Source organism: Typopeltis vanoorti, chromosome 23 (genome assembly GCF_054136105.1).
Source record: "Typopeltis vanoorti isolate ZY-2024b chromosome 23, IOZ_Tvanoo_1.0, whole genome shotgun sequence".
In the NCBI taxonomy this organism is placed as follows: Eukaryota; Metazoa; Arthropoda; class Arachnida; order Uropygi; family Thelyphonidae; genus Typopeltis; species Typopeltis vanoorti.
The window spans coordinates 21,722,683-21,744,743 of record NC_143571.1 but is presented as its reverse complement, the minus strand read 5'-3'; the positions used below and the strand labels follow the sequence as shown (position 1 = coordinate 21,744,743).

At 33.5% G+C, this 22,061-nt stretch overlaps 1 protein-coding gene across 7 annotated transcripts in view; it reads right to left on the bottom strand.

The window, feature by feature from the left end:
* Positions 1-22,061, bottom strand: part of LOC150093675 (transcription factor CP2-like) — a 357,564-nt gene that overhangs the window by 181,442 nt on the left and 154,061 nt on the right. For all 7 annotated transcript variants that reach the window (XM_090412621.1, XM_090412620.1, XM_090412622.1 and 4 more), the window contains 4 exons: positions 17,069-17,175; positions 16,684-16,830; positions 8,595-8,663; positions 8,469-8,510 (listed from right to left, as the gene is read on the bottom strand). In XM_090412621.1, coding sequence (XP_090268747.1) covers positions 8,469-8,510; positions 8,595-8,663; positions 16,684-16,830; positions 17,069-17,175 — 365 coding nt within the window. The remainder of the gene's footprint in view (positions 1-8,468; positions 8,511-8,594; positions 8,664-16,683; positions 16,831-17,068; positions 17,176-22,061) is intronic.

Below are 22,061 nucleotides of genomic sequence, written 5' to 3'. Positions count from 1 at the left end.
TATTTGATTATTTGTTATTAAATTATTAATATTTCTTATTAATATGATCAACTGAGGATCTTCAGTTGTTTGCTGATGATGCAAAGTTGGGAAAAATTATATGGAGTACTGCTGATGTTAATTTCCTTTGAGAAAATTTGAGTAGACTTTTAGCTTGAACAAATGGGTGGGATTCTAGTTTTAATATTAATAATTGTAAGGTGCTGTATTTTGGAGTGCAGAAATATAAAACTGTGCATTATATTAATGCACTATACTGCAGGAAGTGGATGAGATTTTAGATCTAAGAGTGATGGTTGACAGTAGACTGAAGTTTATAGGGTATATTGCAAGTGCTGCAAAGAATGCACATTGTAGTGCCATTATGATAAAAAGTACACTAACGTAGTGATAAGGAGATGGTAGTGCATCTATATAAGGCACAATAGTCCATGTGTGGTTTGACCATGTCAAACCACACATGGACTATTGTGCTCAGATTGTGATTTGAAAACATTGGAGAAGGTCCAGAGATGAGTGATTAAGACAATATCAGGATTCTGGAAATGTTGGCTATGAAGAGAGAGAGAAGAGGCATGGATTGCAGTGTTTGGCAGATAGGATGAAAATAGGTGATATGATAGAGACTTTTAAGTTAGTGAGGGAATTTTATCAGATTAATCCAGAGGGAATTATAAAAAAATAATAGAAGGCGAGAGGATAAGAACCTGAGGCCATCCCTGGTAGTTATATAAGAGTGTGGTGAAGAAGGGTGTGAGGAGTAGATTTTTTTACATGAAGAATTATGGGTGAATGGAACACATTAATGGAATATGTTGTTAATGCAGGAGTGTTAAGGATTTTGAGATTCAGTATAATAAATGTTGTCAGTTGAATAAACTTCTCACAATGAGTCTGCAGACTTCATGGAGGGCATGATGATAATAATAATAATGATACAATTTTTCACTACCTATTTCTGTGAGTAGTGGTAGTGGTGGTGGTGGTGGGAGGGGTTACCACTAACAAATATTAAAAGCAAGAGGAAAAGGCTGCTGTTTGCCAAAGAAGAATTAAAAGTTGGGGAGTTTTGGGAGTTTTCCCAGAAATAATATCCAAAATTAAAAGTAAATTTACCAGAATGTGACCACGCATTAATAACTTGATAAAGAAGCATCAAGCATACATATAAAGTATATGACAGTTATTACTAAAAATATATTTTTTTGCAATATAAATTTTTGTCTATAAATTTTATTATGCATTAATATGTATATATTAGTTTATAATTATATATTAATTTTGATAAATAAAATAGTTATAACAACTGATTTGTTACTGTTCTTCTGTGAACATCCATTAATTAATAAGAGAAAAACAAAGGTGCCATAAAATTTTAAAAAAGGTCACTAGGCTTCTGAGGGTAGAAAAATGCTGGGAACAAGATGATCCAAATGATACTAAATATACTACTTTTTCAAATCACTCACATCTGCAATAAAACTTACATTGTGCCCTGCGATGTAAGTCATTTGCACCTAAAAATATTCACAAATACTTAGGCTTGTTGGTTATAAAGTGGAGTGCCATCCACTAGGTCACATATACTACCAGCAATTTAAATTCTGAATAATTAAAAGAATGATTTCATTCGAGTGGCCATTTAAACTGCAAACATCCTCCTACTTTCTGAAATCTCTGATTTTTTTTTTTTCACGCATGGAATGTTTTTTAGGAGTTATTTTAATTTAATATGCCAGTTGAAAAATAATTAATGCTATTCCTATAGAGGATGTTTGTAATATTATATTTTCTGCCTCTTGTCAATTCCTGTCCTAAGTTTTAGTCCAGTGAGGAATTTTTCATGATAACTTGAGCAAAAGTACAAAATGACTATATTTCAAATTTGTCTGAGATCAGTGGACTAAAGCAAGCTGAAGAGCTATTTTCTATTTACTTTCTCTCTTTCGGTCCAGTGTTGTAGAACAAAATTGCAAGTGAATTTCAGCAATATAAAAAAACTATATCCAAAATTTGACTGGAATCAGAGCATGCAACCTTAGTCATTTTTTGCTTTAGTGTTTAATTACTTCTTTCATAACTGGATTCAATACTCAAATTTTATAGCTGTACCTTGTTGCATAACTCTGTCAAATAAAAATTGCAGGTAATAATATTTGACCTAGAATTAGTTACAAAAGACTGTATGTGGTCTTAACAATTTTTCTAACAAGTGCTGTCAGATATTTATAGACTCAGCTCAAGATCAGTGCCATGACATTTGATTAAAATGATACTATTTCTTTTATTCTGGAATAAAACTTCACAAACTTTTGAAATGAAAATGGGAAGGTATAATTTGCCCACCTTGTTTTTCATATTTACTATCTTACAAAAATGAAGCCTTATAAAATCTTGCACTATTTGAAAAGTTTCAGAAAACATTCCTAGACTATTAAAAAAAATTATAAAAATGATGCTTCAACTTTTTTTTTTCTGTGTAACACTCTCCCAGTGCAACAATGAGTGTAATCATCTATATACAGCAGAGAGCAAACAAAATAACTTCAAATGTCATTATAATGGGTTGGATAAGTAACAAGGCAATTAAAACCACAAGGGCAAAAGTGTGTCACATCTGTTGATTCCATGTGCTTTAGTTCAGCTTCTCTAGTTTAGTGACTTTAGTTGAATGGTTCATTGGCCCAATGCAGGTCTTGAATCCTTTTCAAGGATTGTCTGTAGATGTCACTGTGTGTAGATGTCCAGATTTTTTAATGGTAGTTGTTCTGTGTATTTCTGAATTTTAATATTGTGCTAAGTTTATATCTATGATACATTATTGAGATTTATCACATACTTTATCACGTATTTAACACTGTACCTTTTTAATAAATTTGTTCTTTAAAATAAAATCAGAATCATGCCTGATCATAACAGCAGAAGTACAACTGCTCTCATGAAAACGCTGGTCAAAGAGAATGCACTTCTCTAATATTAGAAGAAAAGATGGAAGTTATTCGAAGAATGAAAGGTGGACAATCACATTCCACTGTCTGCAAGGAGTTGCATATCACCCCTTTCCCCTCCACTATAGCAGTAATCACAAAAAATGCTGATAAAATTAAAAGGCAATGGAAACTGTAAGAAGAAAAACTGCTACAACTTTTCAGATATGGTCCTGTAGTCAGAAAAATGACTAGTAACACACAAAACTATCACAAATAACACTGGTGTTATTTGTGATAAAGAGAAGCATCTCTTTGATGAAAGGCCAAACAGGCAGGACAGCAAATATCAGGATTTCAGAACACAAAGACTACATCCGGTTTCACCAATACAGCCACTCTGGACTGGCAGACCATGCCTTAGATACCCACCATAGAATTTGTTGGAAGAAAACTAAAATAATACACCGCAGCAAGTTTAAGTACGAAAGATTATTCAAGGAATCATCAGCAGCTCTAAAAAACGTTCTAAACCTCAACAAATTTGGATGCATGAAACTACCCCAAATTTGGGAGACTTACATTATGAGAACTTCAGCTCAATGGCCAAGACAACCAATTAGCCCACCAAAGGGCACCGTTAGGACTTTAGGAACAATATTAGTTTCTTGCCTTCTTTGCCTGCGTGCACATACCATATGTTCCTGAAGACGGCAACGTGATGTTGCCAAAATATTGAAGTTATTCATTAAAGTTGCCTTTAATTAATATCCTTTATATGCGTTGTTAATTCCGTAAGCTAATTACCAGTTATGTATGACCAACGTATAAGCCTTGCTACTAGAAAAGGAAGGTGGTGGTAAAACTTCCATAACAAGCAAAGGCTGGTTCACTTCCAAGCAACAAACTCAAACTTACAATATAAAAATAACAAGTGAGGCTGCCAGTGCCAATGAAGCAACAAGGACTTATCCTCTGATTAATTAAGATTTCAAACAGAAAGGCTTCTTGGGTGACAAGATGTCTTTGCACAATTTATATTGACAAATTTATGTAAACTAATACTGTCTGAATTGTAATGAAGGTTGCATATATATATGCATACTCCAGATGATGACCTTAATATGAAGGTTGAAATGTCAGGAAATAAAAGTAATCATTCTTAACATGGCATTATTTTCGTAATTTTGACAATATGAATGCCGATCAATGTGCAGCTTTTAAAAGAACTGATTGTCATAATCCATTAAATCATCATGTCTATGTCCATCCTACACTCACTACCCAAGAATTTGTGGTCTGCCTAAGATTCATAAGGAGAACATACAGCTTTGGCTGAAAGCATCAGCAGCTCCAATTATCACCTAGCCAAGAAACTAGTGTCAACATTCAAGGAGTTGGTAGGTTGTCTCCCCTCCTATATATATATATATATATATATGAAAAAGCTTTAATGACTGATACCGAGAGATAAAAAGGTGACATGATATATTTGAAAAGATACTACTAGTACACTAGTTTCGTTGAATTGATCAACATCTTCAGGTATCACAATCAAATAAGTATATAAAGAATTACAGAGACTTAAAATTGTAAATTATCTCTCGGTATCAGTCATTAAAGCTCTTTCATAATATTCCAACTGAGTAAAAATGAATTCTGAAAAAAAAAAAAAAAAAAAAAAAAAATATATATATATATATATAGTGATTATTCATTTTTACTCGGTAGAAAATATTATAAATTATTTTAAATGACTGATACCGAGAGATAAAGAGATGACATGGTTTATTTAAAAAGAGACTACTAGTTTCATTGAATGGATTAACTTTTTCAGGTATCACAATCAAAGAAATATACAAAAAATAACAGAGACTTAAAAATTGCACTAACAGTACTAATCCAAAAAAAAAAAAAAAAACAGTAGTACATTTTGAAAACAGTAATGCGAGCTTTAGTTCCAAATAAAAGTTGACTATGTGTTGTCACGAGTGCGCCAGTATTGAACAGAGGCAATGTGTGCATCAGAAAGATTGAAACATAGGGAGTTATTTATATGGGAAGAATCTAAGGCAATTTCTCTGGATTCGACAATCTTTCTTTCAAGTTCATCATAGCACACATGGATATTAGAAGTTTGTGTCCAGTCCACAATGTGTTGGCAGCCTTCATCTGAATTAATGGAGAAAAGAACGTGGCTAGAGAGAGAGCGCTGGCTCTAGGCCTGTTGTAGGAAATATCCCTACGGTGTTCTTCCAAACGTAGAAGGATGGATTTAGCAGTTTGGCTGTAGTATGGCTTTCCACAAACATAAGATATCGTAGACTCCTGGAAACTGAGTTGGAAGATGTTTCTCTTTAGGTTTACTAAGTATGGAGCGAAGTTTTGGAAGCATAGTGAGGCAAATCTGGAACTTTTATCGGAACACATTTTTGAAACCAAACGTTGTCTTGCCACTTATTTCTCAAAGAAGTCCTATTTTGAAACCCGTTTATTTCATTCTCTAGACAGTTCATCTTGGAACCATTTAAAAGAAATTAGCACTCTTAAAGCTTCTAAAATTCAGAATTCTAATAAAATTAACATAATCAGAAAATTTGATTCTCTTAAATATATGCAAGACTGCCAAACTTCTCATTTTGATTCTACCTTTTTGAAAAAAGTTGTTATCAATAATCCTTCCTATCAACTGTCTTCATCTGAAGAAAGTATACTTGCTAAAGGTCTTAATTTTGTCACTGCTCCTACCTCCATATCTAAAGAACAACTCTTAACGAAGATAGAAAAGGCGGCATCTTTATTACCAATCAGAGAAGCTAACCTCCTTCGTATAGAAGCCATTTTCACCATAAATCATGCTAGATCACCTCCTGACAACATCTCTTACTCTGAGAGAGCAGCTATTAAGTCTTTAAAAAATAATAATGACATTGTGATTCTCTATCTGCTGACAAAGGGAATGCGACTATCATCTTAGACAGGTCTGACTACCATAATAAAATTTGGAACTTTTAAACAGTGATGCTTACTCAGAACTTAACAATGATCCTACAATTGAATTACATAATAGAACTACTAATTTATTAAAAACCACCTTGGAGTTACCAAGAAACATCCGTCTTTCACTTAGATCACTTCATCCTTTAATCCCTCGATTATATGGTCTCCCCAAGACACACAAGACAAACGTCCCACTCAGACCAATAGTTGAAGGGATACACTCACCTACCTACAACCTTTCTAAGTACTTCGCAACTTTTTTAAGAAATCTTTCTGGAATTTCCTCTTCTCATATATGAAAAACTCTGCTGACTTTGTATCAAAAATCAAGGACATTAAACTTAAAAAAAAAAACAGATTTAATGGCTACTTTAGATATTCTCTCTCTCTTCACAAATGTTCCTGCTCAAGAAGTCCTCAATCTTCTTAAGAACAAATTATCCAAAAAACTCTTTTCTTTACTCTCCCATTGCATAAAGTCAGGATACTTCAAATATGACAATAAGATCTACTTGCAAAACTCAGATCTAGCCATGGGCAGCCCACTCTCTCCGATTCTCGCAGATATATTTCTTAATGATTTTGAAGAAAAAGCTATTAATTCCTTCTGCCTTAAACCAAAATTTTGGTATCATTATATGAATGACATATTCCTCATCTGGGAAGACAGTGTCAACAACCTGATTTTATTTTTGGACCATCTAAACAAGTTTCATGAAAAAATCTCTTTTACTTTCAAACTGGAATCCGATGATTGCCTCCCTTTTCTAGATCTGAAGCTTACCAGATGTTCTGAAAGTATTAAAATCTCAATTTTTAGAAAACCTACTCATACTGACAGATACCTTCATACTTCTTCCCATCATTACCCTCCACAAAAATTTGGTATTATTTCGACCTTAGCACAACGGGCCAAATCTTTACTAACAGAAATTGAAAATGAACTCCTTTTTCTTAAAAAGACTTATCAATAATGGTTTCTCTCCTAATAAGATTGAACAATTTCTTTTTCTCCATCACTCAACTGCTTCTGACGATCCCTCTTCCCCCAGAGCCTTTATTTCTTTGCCTCACTTCAGCTCTCTTTCACCAAAACTAGCTAAAATTCTCAAGAAATTTAACTTCAGAACTTGCTTCACTACACTTCCAAAACTTCGCTCCATACTTAGTAAACCTAAAGAGAAACATCTTCCAACCCAGTTTCCAGGAGTCTACAAGATCTTATGTGATTGTGGAAAGCCATACTACGGCCAAACTGCTAAATCCATCCTTCTACGTTTGGAAGAACACCGTAGAGATATTTCCTACAACAGGACTAGAGCCAGCTCTCTCTCTCTAGCCACGTTCTTTTCTCCATTAACTCAGATGAAGGCTGCCAACACATTGTGGACTGGACACAAACTTCTAATATCCATGTGTGCTATGATGAACTTGAAAGATTGTCGAATCCAGAGAAATTGCCTTAGATTCTTCACATATAAATAACTCCCTAAGTTTCAATCTTTCTGACACACACATTACCTCTGTTCAATACTGGCGCACTCGTGACAGCACGTAGTCAACTTTTATTTGGAACTAAAGCTTGCATTACTGATTTCAAAATGTACTACTGTTTTTTTGGACTAGTACTGTTAATGCAATTTTTAAGTCTCTGTCATTTTTTGTATATTTCTTTGATTGTAATACCTGAAAAAGTTAATCCAACGAAACTAGTAAACTAGTAGTATCTTTTTAAATAAACCATGTCATCTCTTTATCTCTCGGTATCATTCATTTAAAATAATTTATAATATATATATATATATATAAAACATTTTGCAAAATAAATAAAAACACACTTGATAACAGTGATTTATTAGTCCATGGCATATCTGTCCTTTTCACAAATGTCCCAATCATTAACACAATTCTTCTTTTACAGCACAGTTTCTGTTCAATATCATGTTTTTTTTTCACACATTACTTTTCAACTGTCCAGCTGCTATCACTACAAATCCCAAATATATCCATCTTTAGAATTCTGCTCTTGCATCTGGGGGGTGGTGCATGAAAAACCACTTCAAAAGTGTTTCTCAAAAAAAAAAAAGGCAGTTCAGCTTGGATAATGTCAACAGCCACTGTCTTACAGACAATCACTTTCTATGTTGTGTCTTTTCTATAAAAATTTCCATGGACAGTGTTTAGCATCAATCCTTTCTTTACATTTTTGCTAAATTACAGTAACACAAGCAACAGCTACCCAACCACCATTTGCTGTTTAACTGCTAAACCCAGCAAACATGCCAGGCAACATTCGTCTTTCATTCCATTCATCTGTTCTCTGGAAGAGCCTTCTCCATTAAGTATTCTCCAAGGACTACAACCTTGAACTCTTCACAAAAAAAAAAAAAAAAAAAAAAAGTTTCCCAAAGGTTGTAAGCAGGACATTTCAGTCTTATTTCTAGGTAGACGGATCACTATTATTTTTATAATAACAACGTCTGGCTTCATAAGCTTTAAGGCTGTTAGTAAAATCTTATGTCTAAATAAACAATTACTTACCTCTCTAAACACAGTGCAGTCATATGATGGCTGGTATTTTTCCTGAAAAGAAATTAAATGTGTTAAAATTTTATCTAAAAATTTATTTATTTATTTGTCAGAAACAGCAAGACAAATACTACTTACCTGTTCAGCTTGAGGTCTCTTTCCCATTTTTTCACGATCTGTTTTATGCTTTCGATCTGCACCTTTAGGCTAAAAATATACATATGTACTATAATTTTAAAATATTAAAGTTAAAACAATCTCAAAAACACACAACCATCCAATCACATACATGCACAGACACAGAGTGAACATTACATGTAATAGCACTGTGACAGCAAAGAAATTTGATACTTTAATAGGAAAAGGTTTATAAAGGAACATTTTTGAGAGATCATGGATCAGTTCTTCTAAATACCAAATTGCAACAAAGACATAAATAAACTGATGTAGGGAGAGAGAACATACAAGAAAAGCCTTACTGATTACATTTTTGTTGATAATTTAGATCGATCTCCTAAACATGAATGGCTGTGTGCACTTTGGGAGAGGGAGGGAAATGCAGAATAGGTAGTGATCATCATTAAATTCTAATCAAAATAAAAATTATACTAAGTTTTAAAATACTTAATTTTTTTCCTTTTCCTTTAAAATAATGTTTTCATTTCAGTGTGAAAGAAAAAACTACACTGAATGTTCATGGCAAGTATATCAGCTTGTTCCCTGAATATACAGTAGTAATACCTTGATTTACAAAGCTTCATGGCAACAGTTGATGTTCTTCAACTGCTTCAGCTGACCAGACCAGCAAGAGACAAGAATAAATATATAAGATAGAATTACTATCAGTAATAAAATTATGTTTCAAGTTCTAGTTGAAATATAATGTCAAAATCTTATCATTTTGATCTTTTATCACAGTACTTCTGATTTTCCTGCAATGTTGCTTTTCCTTTATTAATCTGTATACAATGTCTGCTTTTGCTTCTTTCATCACATTTTCAATCTCCTGGCATCTTACATATATCCACTTTTCTTTCAGTCTTCTGCATTATGAAGTAATTCTGTTCCTTAATCCTAAATATTCCTCTTTATTCTTATCATTCTATCTTTTTTTTTTTCTAATTTATTATTATTTTTTTAATTTCACTCATCAATGAATGAGATCACATCATTTGTTATCCAGGGTTTTCTGGACTCTCTCTTCTTAATTTGCCCAGAAATTTCTCAGCTGTGTGGTCTATTGTTTCCTTAATCCTCAAATGATTTCCCTCCACCCAGGCAATTTTTCTTCTAGTTGTTTATTCTGCTTCATTTGTTCATCTCCATGAGATTTGCATTCATTTTGTCACAGTTGTATTTTTTTAGTTTATTCATATCATAAAACTTTCCTTTTTGAGGTTTTAGTTTGCTGCTTGAATTTCAAATTTACACTCAGCCATGACTAGATTATGAAAACATTTGCTCCTGAGTAAGCTTTACAAGATTTAACTTGGTTCTGGAATCTTTGCTTTGTTATTATATAGTCAATTTGATATCTTCTTAAATCTCCTGGCATTTTCCACTTATATCTTCTTCTTTTGTGAATTTGACAGAAGGTCTTACTAATAACTAAATTTCTTTGTTTGCAAAATTCTGTTTCTCACCTCTTGTGTTTCTTATACCAATTCCAAAATTTCCAACTATATTGTCTTCTTTTCCTTCTTCAACTACTATGTTAATACGTTCACTGCCAACTATGAGTATACTCGTAGTTCATATATGAGCTTCATAAGCCAACTATGAGTATACTCGTATGTCGATTTACCGACCTCCTATGTCAAACACGAGTTAACCCTTAATATATTTACCATAATTTGAACCCTTGGATTCTGAATAAAGCAGAGAGCACATCTGGGGGCTTGGTAGAAGGAAAATAATTTCAACTAAAATATTATATATGTGTCTCAGAAGCCAACTACGAATATACTCGTATGTTGATTACCAACCTCCTATGCCAAGCGCAAGTTAATCCGTAGTATAACACGTAATTTGTAAATCAATTTGAAACTAATAAAATCAATAAAAAACCAATCAATAAAATAAAAAAACAATTTATTCAAATTAAGAATGGTACATTTTAAAACAATTTTCCACGCATAATGGTGGTTTTTCCTGGCAAACAGGACAATAAGAACATGTTTTGCGTGATCGTTTGTTTCATGTACACACCGGCATGGCTTTGATGGGCGATTCTTTTTTCCTCTTGGTTGAATTTCCAAATAATGAAAATCCCGATTCCTCCTGATATTCTCTGATTGTGTAAGCTCATCCATTCCAACAAAAACTGAGATAATTGATCTCTAAATTTTAACACAGTCATTGCATTTTCAGTAATCATGTTATAAAATTTATGCGCATTTTGAACGTATACCTCAAAAATGTGTATTGCCAATTTCTTTGGCCATCTAATTGTCTTTCGTAAGGTGGAATAGTAAGAAAGCATTTGATCAGAAAGATTGGTGCCTGACATCCCCAAATTATAATCCTTAACGATGTTTGGTTTTAATTGAAATTTACCATTCCGATTTTGCGTTTCAACCATTCCAAATTTGTGCATATTTGAAAATGAAAGAACTTCCCTTTTATCCTTCCATTTGCTGACTGCAACAGGACCTCTTCATTGCCAGACAAATTCCCCTTTCTTTAGTTTCTTCTGAATAACATCTGGTGGATTGTTTTTCCTAAAATTTATCAGCATTCCACACACGTAGATTTTCTGTTGGTAAGCGATTTCGTCAGAGCTACAGAATTATAAAAATTGTCCTTATACAATACATAACCCCTGTCTAAATATTCTTCCATCAAGTGGAATACAATATCATATGTGTGACCCATTTTCACTAAAGAGGATTCTGATTTTCCTGTATAAATTTTTATTTTTATCACCAATCCATTCGATTCGCATAGTTCATAGAATTTCACGCCATATTTATGTTTTTTGTTTTTTATGTATTGCCGAAACATCAGCCTATCGTGCCACAACACCATTGACTCATCAATATGAGATTACTCATAGTTGGCATATGAAACAAAATTCTGTCTGATAAGCTGGCTACAAGATTACTCGTAGTGACCTTGAAGACACAAAAAGGGCTTGGTGTGTGGGAACAAACTATGGCTGAGGAGCGTGGCAGTAAACATGTTAAAGATTCCCATTAACAATAAGTTCTTATTGCATTTCACATGGTCTATCAAGTCATCTATTATCTCATACTCTGTCTACTTCCTCTTCTTGTATTAGATAAAACCTGTATCAGATTTGGCATATAAACTTGAAACATAACAGTACTTATTGGCTCGCTAGCTATTTTAACTATGATTATTCTGTCACCAATATGTTAGGTGTTCACTGTTTTCTTGCCCCATATCTCATTAAGGATTACAGCTGTTCCATTTCTTCTTTTTCCTTCTCCACAATATACAGCATGATATTCATCACTCCAAAAATCTCTATTTTCTTCCTATCTTGCTTCAGATACACCAGTGATTTTCAAAATGTGGGGCACATGATTTGAAAGGTCAATTATTATTATTATTATTATTAACCTTTTCTCCTCCGGGGGGGGGGGGGAAACCCTTTCTGGGTTTGCTATTTCACTTTTAGTTTGAAGTACAATTGAGCTATCAAAAACTATAGGTCAATATTGTTTTATTAAAAGGATGTGGGGGGAAATGAATATACAGTTTAAAGTTTGAATAAAAAATACAGAATAAAAAGTTTAAAGTTTGAAAGCCACTGAGATAAACCTTAATGTCAATATTCAATCTTCTTAGTTCGCTTTTCAATTACTCCAATTTTCCTGTCCTAAGTAATTGTTCTTAAATTCCAAGTAGCAATTCTGATGCAAGAATTTCGAATCATGATAACTGGAGGTGCCTCACTATCTCTCTCTCTTGGCAGACACAACTCTTCTTAGCAAAGCTTTGTTTTTGTCTTTTTTTTTGTTATTCTTTCCATGACAACTTATCTTGAGAAATATGATGCAATAGTTTCCCCATTGCTTTCTGCATCACAGTACCATGAGCAGTATTAGGATAATGACAACAAGGTCAAGGTACCTGACACAGCTCAAGGTACTTTTCTTTACAATTGTTCCACTCAACTAGAGTTCCAAATATAAGAAGTACTGCTTCCTCCTGCCAGGGATATTTAATCAATTTCCCAGTCTAGATCCACTGTGTTTTGCTAGCTTTCTGAAGGACACATCAGGGAGTATATGGTTCTTTACCATGCATGGATGGTCTTCGTAGGGAAGAGGCTGGAATCAACTTCTGAGTTTATAAGACACATTGCCTTCCCTGTGGCTTGTACAAAGGACAGGAATTCAATGAATTACTGTTTCCTGAATCTCAGGAAGTTTTACATAACTATATTTATTAAGATCTGGTTACATTTTAAAACCTGCTACTGATTCCAAAAAGTCTTATGTTTGTATTTCCTGTAGAAAATTTTTCTGTCAGTTAATTCTATGCAAGGTGTCCACCACAAGGCATAAGCTATATTTCTTGTATTCTTCAAGGCAGAATATGAAATATGACACATGAATGTAAAATGTGATCTCACATATGCCCTGGTGTTTTAAATTATACTTGATCAGAAATTATATTCTTGTTAAGAAAAATAAAATTTAATTATAATACATTAGATGAGAAATTATCTTGTCAAACAAAAAAACTTTCACAGTTTGGGTGTTTTGTACAATTGCATATGATTTGATTAATGAGCTGGAATGCCATTTGATGTCACATTCCTTTTTTTGCAGTTTTTAATGATACTCTTCTCATATATGGCAGATTCACTATTTCTGAAATTCTTGTAGGGTTCAAGTTAACACAAGGGTATTGGGGATGGGTAATGTAAAATCTTATTGAGATACTTATTATTATATTCATTCTTATGAAAATTCTTAAATTACTTCATGTTCTTGAAGGGAAGAAGTTACTGCTCTCAAAGAACTTACTGCTATTCTCAAAGCAATAAGTTCTTGATTCACTATTCTAGATTTATGGCTCCAAGCAATGATTTCAAAATATACACAGCCTATCATTCTGTGTTTGTTATTCTGCTGCACACCCTGAGAATATCTGATGATGAAGGGCAAAGATATTACAAATAAAAAGTTAATTACTACACAGGCAAAACTAATACAATACTTAAGTTATATATATATATATATATATATATATATATATATATATGTGTGTGTGTGTGTGTGTGTGTGTGTTAAGAATACCAAGCAATTTTTAAACCTGGTTTTACTCCATTTCCCAAGTAAGCAAACAGACAAATAAGTCAAGTTTGCGCCTGCAAGTGATGCAAGTCTAGATGATCCTACAGGTAGTGCAAGACCACAGCAACTCGTGGTAAAGGTGGCATGAGCTCTGATCACTAATCTTTATATTTACCCTTAATGCCAAAACACATCTCCAAGAAGGAGATGCATGATGTTTTGTATTAAAGGCAAGAGGCCACTACCCAGACCGGTTTCGACCTTTATTGAGGTCTCATCAGTGGGAGCTAGGCTAGAAATACCAAGATTCAGTAATACAGAGCTCATAAGTATTTTACCAGAACAAGTTGCCATAAGGTGTTTTAACCTTATTAAATAAAAATCTCTGGAGGAGATATAAATGTAGAAAGTATTTTTCCTTGGGTATAATAAATGTTAAGAATACCAAGCAATTTTTAAACCTGGTTTTACTCCATTTCCCAAGAGCAAACAGACAAATAAGTCAAGTTTGCGCCTGCAAGTGATGCAAGTCTAGCTGATCCTATAGGTAGTGCAAGACCACGGCAACTCGTGGTAAAGGTGGCATGAGCTCTGATCACTAATCTTTATATTTACCCTTAATGCCAAAACACATCTCCAAGAAGGAGATGCATGATGTTTTGTATTAAAGGCAAGAGGCCACTACCCAGACTGGTTTCAGGCATATAAATGTAGAAAAATACTTTCTACATTTATATCTCCTCCAGAGATTTTTATTTAATAAGGTTAAAACACCTTATGGCAACTTGTTCTGGTAAAATACTTATGAGCTCTGTATTACAAAATCTTGGTATTTCTAGCCTAGCTCCCACTGAGGAGACCTCAATAAAGGTGGAAACCAGTCTGGGTAGTGGCCTCTTGCCTTTAATACAAAACATCATGCATCTCCTTCTTGGAGATGTGTTTTGGCATTAAGGGTAAATATAAAGATTAGTGATCAGAGCTCATGCTACCTTTACCACGAGTTGCCGTGGTCTTGCACTACCTGTAGGATCAGCTAGACTTGCATCACTTGCAGGCGCAAACTTGACTTATTTGTCTGTTTGCCTACTTGGGAAATGGAGTAAAACCAGGTTTAAAAATTGCTTGGTATTCATAACATTTATTATACCCAAGGAAAAATACTTTCTACATATATATATATATATATATATATATATATATATATATATTTTAGAAAAACAGATGCAAGTTTTACTAGTTTTTACTAGCGTAATAATTAAGAATGATAGACCTGCTACATAAATAAGATTTCTAGAAATAAGAAAGAGCTTGCTGTTCGAGTTTTATAGTGATGGCAGGGCACTATGAAAGTAAGACCATAAAGCTTAAAACAGCTGGTCTGTCATGTTCCCAAATAAAAATGAATACATCTGTATACTATCTAAATAGCATGCTTCAATAACCTCAACACAAAGATTGGCATTGGAGAGGAAGAGTGGTGTGACCACTGCGAGGTCAAAAAGACTTGCAAGTGGATGACATCATTCTTCCTCTAGAAAGCAGAAAATCTGACAGTGACAGAAAAGATTAGAAAATGTTTAATTCTTCACAAATTTGTTAGTTGTGAACAGTAAACTTCTTTAAAAACATGTTTCCATTCCGGATGACCGATTGAATGCACCACTGTATAGAATCCCGATCTTTACAGTGAAAAAATGTCCTCTGCTCACTGGTCTGTGCCTCAGTAAATGGGATCACTGCTGTCCCAGTTGTTTCTTATAAATCATGTGCTTTATAAGAAATAACTGAGTAACATATATCATGCAGATGATATTGTAACTATTTGGGAATAGAGTAGGCCACCTTTTCAAAACATCATGAACTCTCTGAAACGTTATCCTGCCATTAAGTACCCTGTCAAACTTGAACGGAAAATCAGTTATATTTCTAGACATACTGATTATTCTCAATAGTCTGTAAGACAACAAACACACAAAAATACCTTACAATTTAAATTATTCCTTGAAGTCAAAACAGAGACATAGTAAAAAACTGAAGAACTGCATCATGTCCATTATGAAGAAACTTGTGACTTTGGAATTGGAATGTTGAGAAATTAAGAATATATATGCTAGGAATGTCTATAACAAAAAAAAAAAAAAAAACATTTTAACATACCAAACTGCATTGCCCACCCTGATTCCCCTGCAAATGCCAGAAGAAGAATTAAAAAAACAGTTGCCATGATATACACTAGCCACAAAACAAAGTAGTATTCCATTCTACCTCAGGAACCAAATAAACACTACTTAAACTTCCAAAACGAAAATCTCCCTCAATAAAACAACTATAAAAAAACTATAAAATCTCTTTAGTATTATATGTTTCTACCACATCTCTTCTTCCCAACAGCTAAACTTTGTCTATCATCACAGGAAGCACTCCACAAATTGATCACCATTTTGGTCACCCAGTTCCAAATTCTCTCCACTTCCACATCCCCAAGAAATCCAGGAGACTAAATCTGTGATGATTTAGACAACAGCCTAGATATAGTCATATCAAAGCCATATGAAGATGGATATTAATTTTCTTGTCTCTGTTTTGACTACTTTTTTTTAGCACATCCTGCAGGATTGCTACATTACTTTTATTATCTACTGATCTACCCAAGTTCAGCACCATCATCAAAAACTGCATATTCCCTTTCAAATAATTTCTAATATCACTTTTTGAAGCACTAACTTAAATAGCAAACATTATTGTGACACAATAATAACTTTATTACTTATGATTATCAAGAAAAACAGATGGATCCAAGGGCAAAAAACTGATAATACAATTTAATACCATACTTTGGACATTAGTATTAGAGTAAAAATCATTACTTTCTACATGGGGTTGTGCATTTTGCCTCAACTCACATAAAACCTTCAAAATAAAATTTAGAGAAATTAATTTTGAAGTAAGTTTACCTTAAAAACCTTAACTTGACAAGAAGCTACATGCAATCTCTGTGAACAGCTATCGTCATGTGTAAAAGTTTCGATCTGAATTCGAAAAGGAACTCCTTTCTCTCCACCATGCTTCTTTGGAGTAAATTCAGTACTTATGCAATTGACCTACAAAGAATTTTAGTCTCATCATATATAATCATTTACAGAATATAATAAGAAAAGAAGTGCTATTTTTATAAAAGGAAAAATGTGTAGCTCACATTACTGTATAAATTTTAATTATTTCTTATAACTTTAAATTTAATACCAATTTTAATTTAGATTATCTATTTACACAGCTAAGTATTTTGCTGAATAACAAATCCTTAATATATCCAAAACTATCAACTGTAAACATACTTACCCGAATAAAAACACCAGTCTCTTTGGTTGGATCCCAAAGAAACTCACAAGCATTTATGTTCTGGGAATAGCTGACTACATCATGAACTCCATATGAAAGAGGAATATCTGCAACATTATTATATATATTGTGGAAAATGTTTCTTCTAGTCACCAAAAAGAACTGCATTTACATTTAAATATAATCTCAATTTCATACCAAAAAAAAAAAAAAGTATATCATACACCATATACATTCTAGAGCTGCATTTTTTCATTTGTTAGTTGGTTTGTACATATTTATTTAAAAAATAAAAAAAGTTATGAGTTTCAAAATCAACAGCATAAATTACAAAAAGTTATTATAATCAAACCGTTTCTAATACAAAAATAACATTAAAGAAAATAGTTCTCATTATTTTCCATTTCAAATTTAGTCTATCAAATAACAGCATGAAACTTGTTAACAACAACAAAAAAAAAAAGTGTACAAAATAGCAAGCAAAGTGGAAAAAGCATCTGCATTATTTAATTTATTATAACTAAATATAACAGCTATCTCTGTAAACTGTTCATATCATAAGTTTCAAAAGCAAGATAATAAATATATGTTGCTACTTTATAGCCAAAGTATGCAAAAACATTTCTTGAAACTTTAACAAATTTTGATGTTTCAAAAATACAAAGTTAAGCATGAGATGACTTGGTACTGCACTGCTTAAGTGACAAATTTGTCCAACAGCCTAATATACATATATATATATTCTGCTTTTATTAATTATTTGGATTAATGGTCTCACAAACCTCACAGTCTGTTTCAAACTTTAAATTATCACCAGAAGATCTCTGGATACTGTGGTAGTCTGTGTTTGAAAGTTGTATATTTTTGCTAAGTGAATGCTTTAGTGCATAAATCACCAATGCATGCAACATGCCAACCTGGTTGGCTGAGTGGTTAGCATATCTGTTCTCCAACCAACAAGGCATGGGTTCGAATCCCACTGCAGGCATGAATGTTTCTAATTGTCTTTAGGTGGGAGGTGCATTCCATTGCCTACTGTGAGACTGCTTCCATGCTTAATGGAAGCCTGAAGTGGCTTGAAAAAGTTCCATGTTTGGTCTCTCGAGTAGAGTTTCTGGACTATGTAAAATTAAATAAAAAAATTACAAAAATATATACATAAAACTGATAAAAATAGGGGAAAAAATCCTTAGCCCACCCACAGTATGAATGCACTATAGGTTTACAAATAACTTTTTGTGGGAAGGAACCACAAAAACAATTTCTTTAACTTATCCAACTGAAAGGTCACTATTACAGAATGTGAGAAAATTACTAAAGTAAGACTTACTTTCATAAACCAGTATGATTTCCCAAGGTGTATCATATTCTATCTACCTAGCCTTGAAATTCTCCTTTGATCAGCTTCTCTGATATTTGAACCACTCTGCAATATTATAAGTTAATACTTCTGTCATGAAGTCTTTGTATAATGGGACTATTTTGTCCTCTTGGAATCCCTGCCAAAACTGAGACTTAGATGGCCTAGTCAGAGACAGTGCCAGTTCTCTTGCACATTCTTCCAACATAGGCCAATATCCCATCAAATTCAATGGCAGTATTTACACTGGGATTTTGTAATATCCTAAGCACTTTCACAGTTAATCAACCTCTATTCTCATCAGTCACTGTTACATCTGTGTCTGCAATATCTCCGCTGCATAATATATCCTCACAAAATGATCGCTAAATAATTCAACTAACCCCTGTCAACTAATCCCTTCAAAATATTGTGAAAATAAATTAAAAGCCTTTGACATGTGGATCTTCAGAAGAATTCTTTGAGTCCCATGGACTCCAAAAAAACTAATTTAGAAATATTAGAGATGATTGGAGAAGATAGGAATCTGTTGAAAACCATTAAGAAAAGGAAAACCACCTACCTTGGTCACATATTAAGGCATGAATCCCTACAAAAAACACTTCTAGAAGGAATGATACAAGGAAAACGAAGAAGAGGAAGATAAAGAACAGATTGGATGAGAAATATTAAGGACTGGACCTTCTTGTCCTATGAAGAATGCAAAAGAGAAGCACAAAACGGTACATGTGGAAGCTCATGGCAGTCAACCTCCTGGAAGAAGACATCTGACAAGAGACAATCCCTTCTGCTTTTGTTACCACCCTATCTTCAGCATTAATTAAAGCTATCCTACTATAAACTTCTTTCTTTCACTTGAAAGGAAATTACAAAAACTCTTTGTAATTTCCTTATGCTGCCTCAGCTAATTTCTTCTCATAATATGATTTGTGTCTTTCTTACCATGATGGGAATACCCTTCTTGTCTGTGCTTTCTATTGCTTATGAACTTGGTAATCATCATTCTCCTTATATTCACTCTACAACATCTTCTTCTGCAGTTCCTGCATAATGATGATATGCTCATCCATTTAATGGGAATTAAATGGATGAGCATATCCTGATCTTATGTATTTATATCCTGATCTTATGTATACAGTCTGATGCTACTTTCCTTAAACATCCCTTGACTTTCTCATGCTACTAACATCCCTTTAGGCTTCTGTTAGCTGTCATCACCAGCTCTATAATTCCACATATACTACTCCTTAACAGAAAAATTTACATGTTTAGCTACCAGATCAAGATTACGCACAATCACTTTTCACAATTGGAGATAAAGTGGTTACCTTGGCGGTGGACACATTCCCTGATGCCTATCACCAGATCTAGCACTGTCAAACCCTGGGCCCTCTCCATCACATATTGTTACAGATAATTTTACAGGTAATTGATGCTGCATAATTATATACCACATCAATTCCCTTTCCCATCCTTTCATCATCCTAAATCTGTGTCCCATAACTGAAGTCCAATAGTAATTACTCATCCTGCACTCATTGAGCTAACTTGTAAATGTATGTCCTCTTCATCTTCCTCTGCACTCCATGGCAGAGGAAGATGAAGTTCTACTCTTGTTAGTTGCAATTTTTTCTGTTAACATCATCAATATGCCTTCCCTGTTCTGTTCCATCCTGTTCTGTCCTCTCTGAAAAGACTTATATTCCATTCCTACACCATTCTGTCAGCCAAGTGTCATTAATGCTAATAATTTTAAGGCAAGTAGAACTAATGCCAATATTCCTCGCCTCTTTTCATAATACTTTTGGCATTAGTGGACATAAACTGCAATAACCTTTACATTCATAATTACCCTTGCATTTTGTAATGACTACCCAATTCAAATTTGATACCTAAGAAACTACCTTCAACATTTTTTGAAGGTAGCTTCTCAAACACTATTCTAACACTTATTCACTAAATGGTGACTGACAAATGCTTACCAATATTTCTTTCCAATATAGCTTCTCTGATTCTGAATTTCCAATATCTCACTGAACAATACTTACCCCAGAAATCTAATTCCAAATCCATCAGTCATATATAAGTCCTTTGATCCATCAAATTCACTTCAAACATAAGTGGGAATTAGATGTGATGCTCACATTTTTATTCCTACTGTTTGTAACATTCACCACTCAGTTCATTCATACCTTACTGGCAATTGCAACAGACAATCTTTACTTGCTTACCCTTCTTTTCACTTATTCCAGTAACGCATATCAAATCACTCATACTCTAGAAAATTATTGGTTCATTCACTTTTCCTTGACAAATTCTAACATTTTATTTTCACGACTGAAGAACATAATTCTGTAATACTGTCATTAAGTACACCTCCTAACATGGAATTCTCACACAATACTTTCTCCAGTCTTATTATATTTTTCTTTCTTCTTCTTCTTCTTCAAATGCTCAAGCTCACGGTGTACACTTTTCCTGTGAGATATACTGCATAAGTATAATCTTTGTCATTATATTGTCATTTCACTAAATACAACTTTTGTTTTATTATTTGTTCACTTCTCACTCCTATATATACTCTCTCCGAAACTCGCATTTTTTTGTGCCTGCTGTTTGTAACATTCACCACTTCACTGTCTCTAGCTTTTGACATGATCTGCACTTCTGGTGCCCATTTTTGAAACACTTCCACTACACTTGACTCTCACACTACAAATCATTCACTTTCAGCAATAAGTATATCTCACAAACTACATTTCAAAAATATATTATGCTGAATTCTCTAAAGAATGACATCTTTGCAGCCATCATTCTTGTGTGCACTGTGCCATACCATGATGATAAAATATATGATAATAAACTTTACAAAACACTCATCAATTAAAACTGGCACTGCATCTCAGTTACATGAATAAACTAAAAACTAAATCCAAAAGAAATTATGTAAAATCCTTAACACCAGGGAGTGTTAAGGATTTTAAGATTCAGTATGAAAAATATATTGTCAGTTGAATAAACTGCGCATGATGAGTCTGCCAACTTCTTGGAGGGTGTAATACAAGAATACCAGTAAACTACTTTTCTTGATGCTTAAATCATAAAAATAATCAGAATGTGGCATTTCATTGGACATTTCTAATAAGCCTACTCATACTGAATGATATCTTCATGTTATATCTCTTCATCATCCATCCTGAAAATTAAGATTAGTGACCTCTGTTTTAAAAGATGAAGACAAGTTAAAAGATAACTTTCAGTCTCTTCTATCACTTCAGATCCTTAATGGATATGTCAGGAACACTGTCCAGAAAATTCTACTTTCTGATATTCTACTCAACCAAAATCCTGACATTTAGTCCACTTGTCATCCCATACATTAGAAATCTTTCCATCAGGATTGCTGCATTACTCAATATGTATAATATGTGGGGTAGCTTTCAAGTCCCTCTGAACTGTCTGTAGCCTCCTTAGGTCTCTGAAAAATAGCAACACCATTTGACAAACATCTGGGTGTTTACAGAATAACATGTTCTTGTGGTCTACTTTACATAGGTCAGACAGACAAACAGTCACTCTCAATGAAATATGAGATCAGTGATCTTGAATATAGAAAAGAGAAAAAAATTCGAC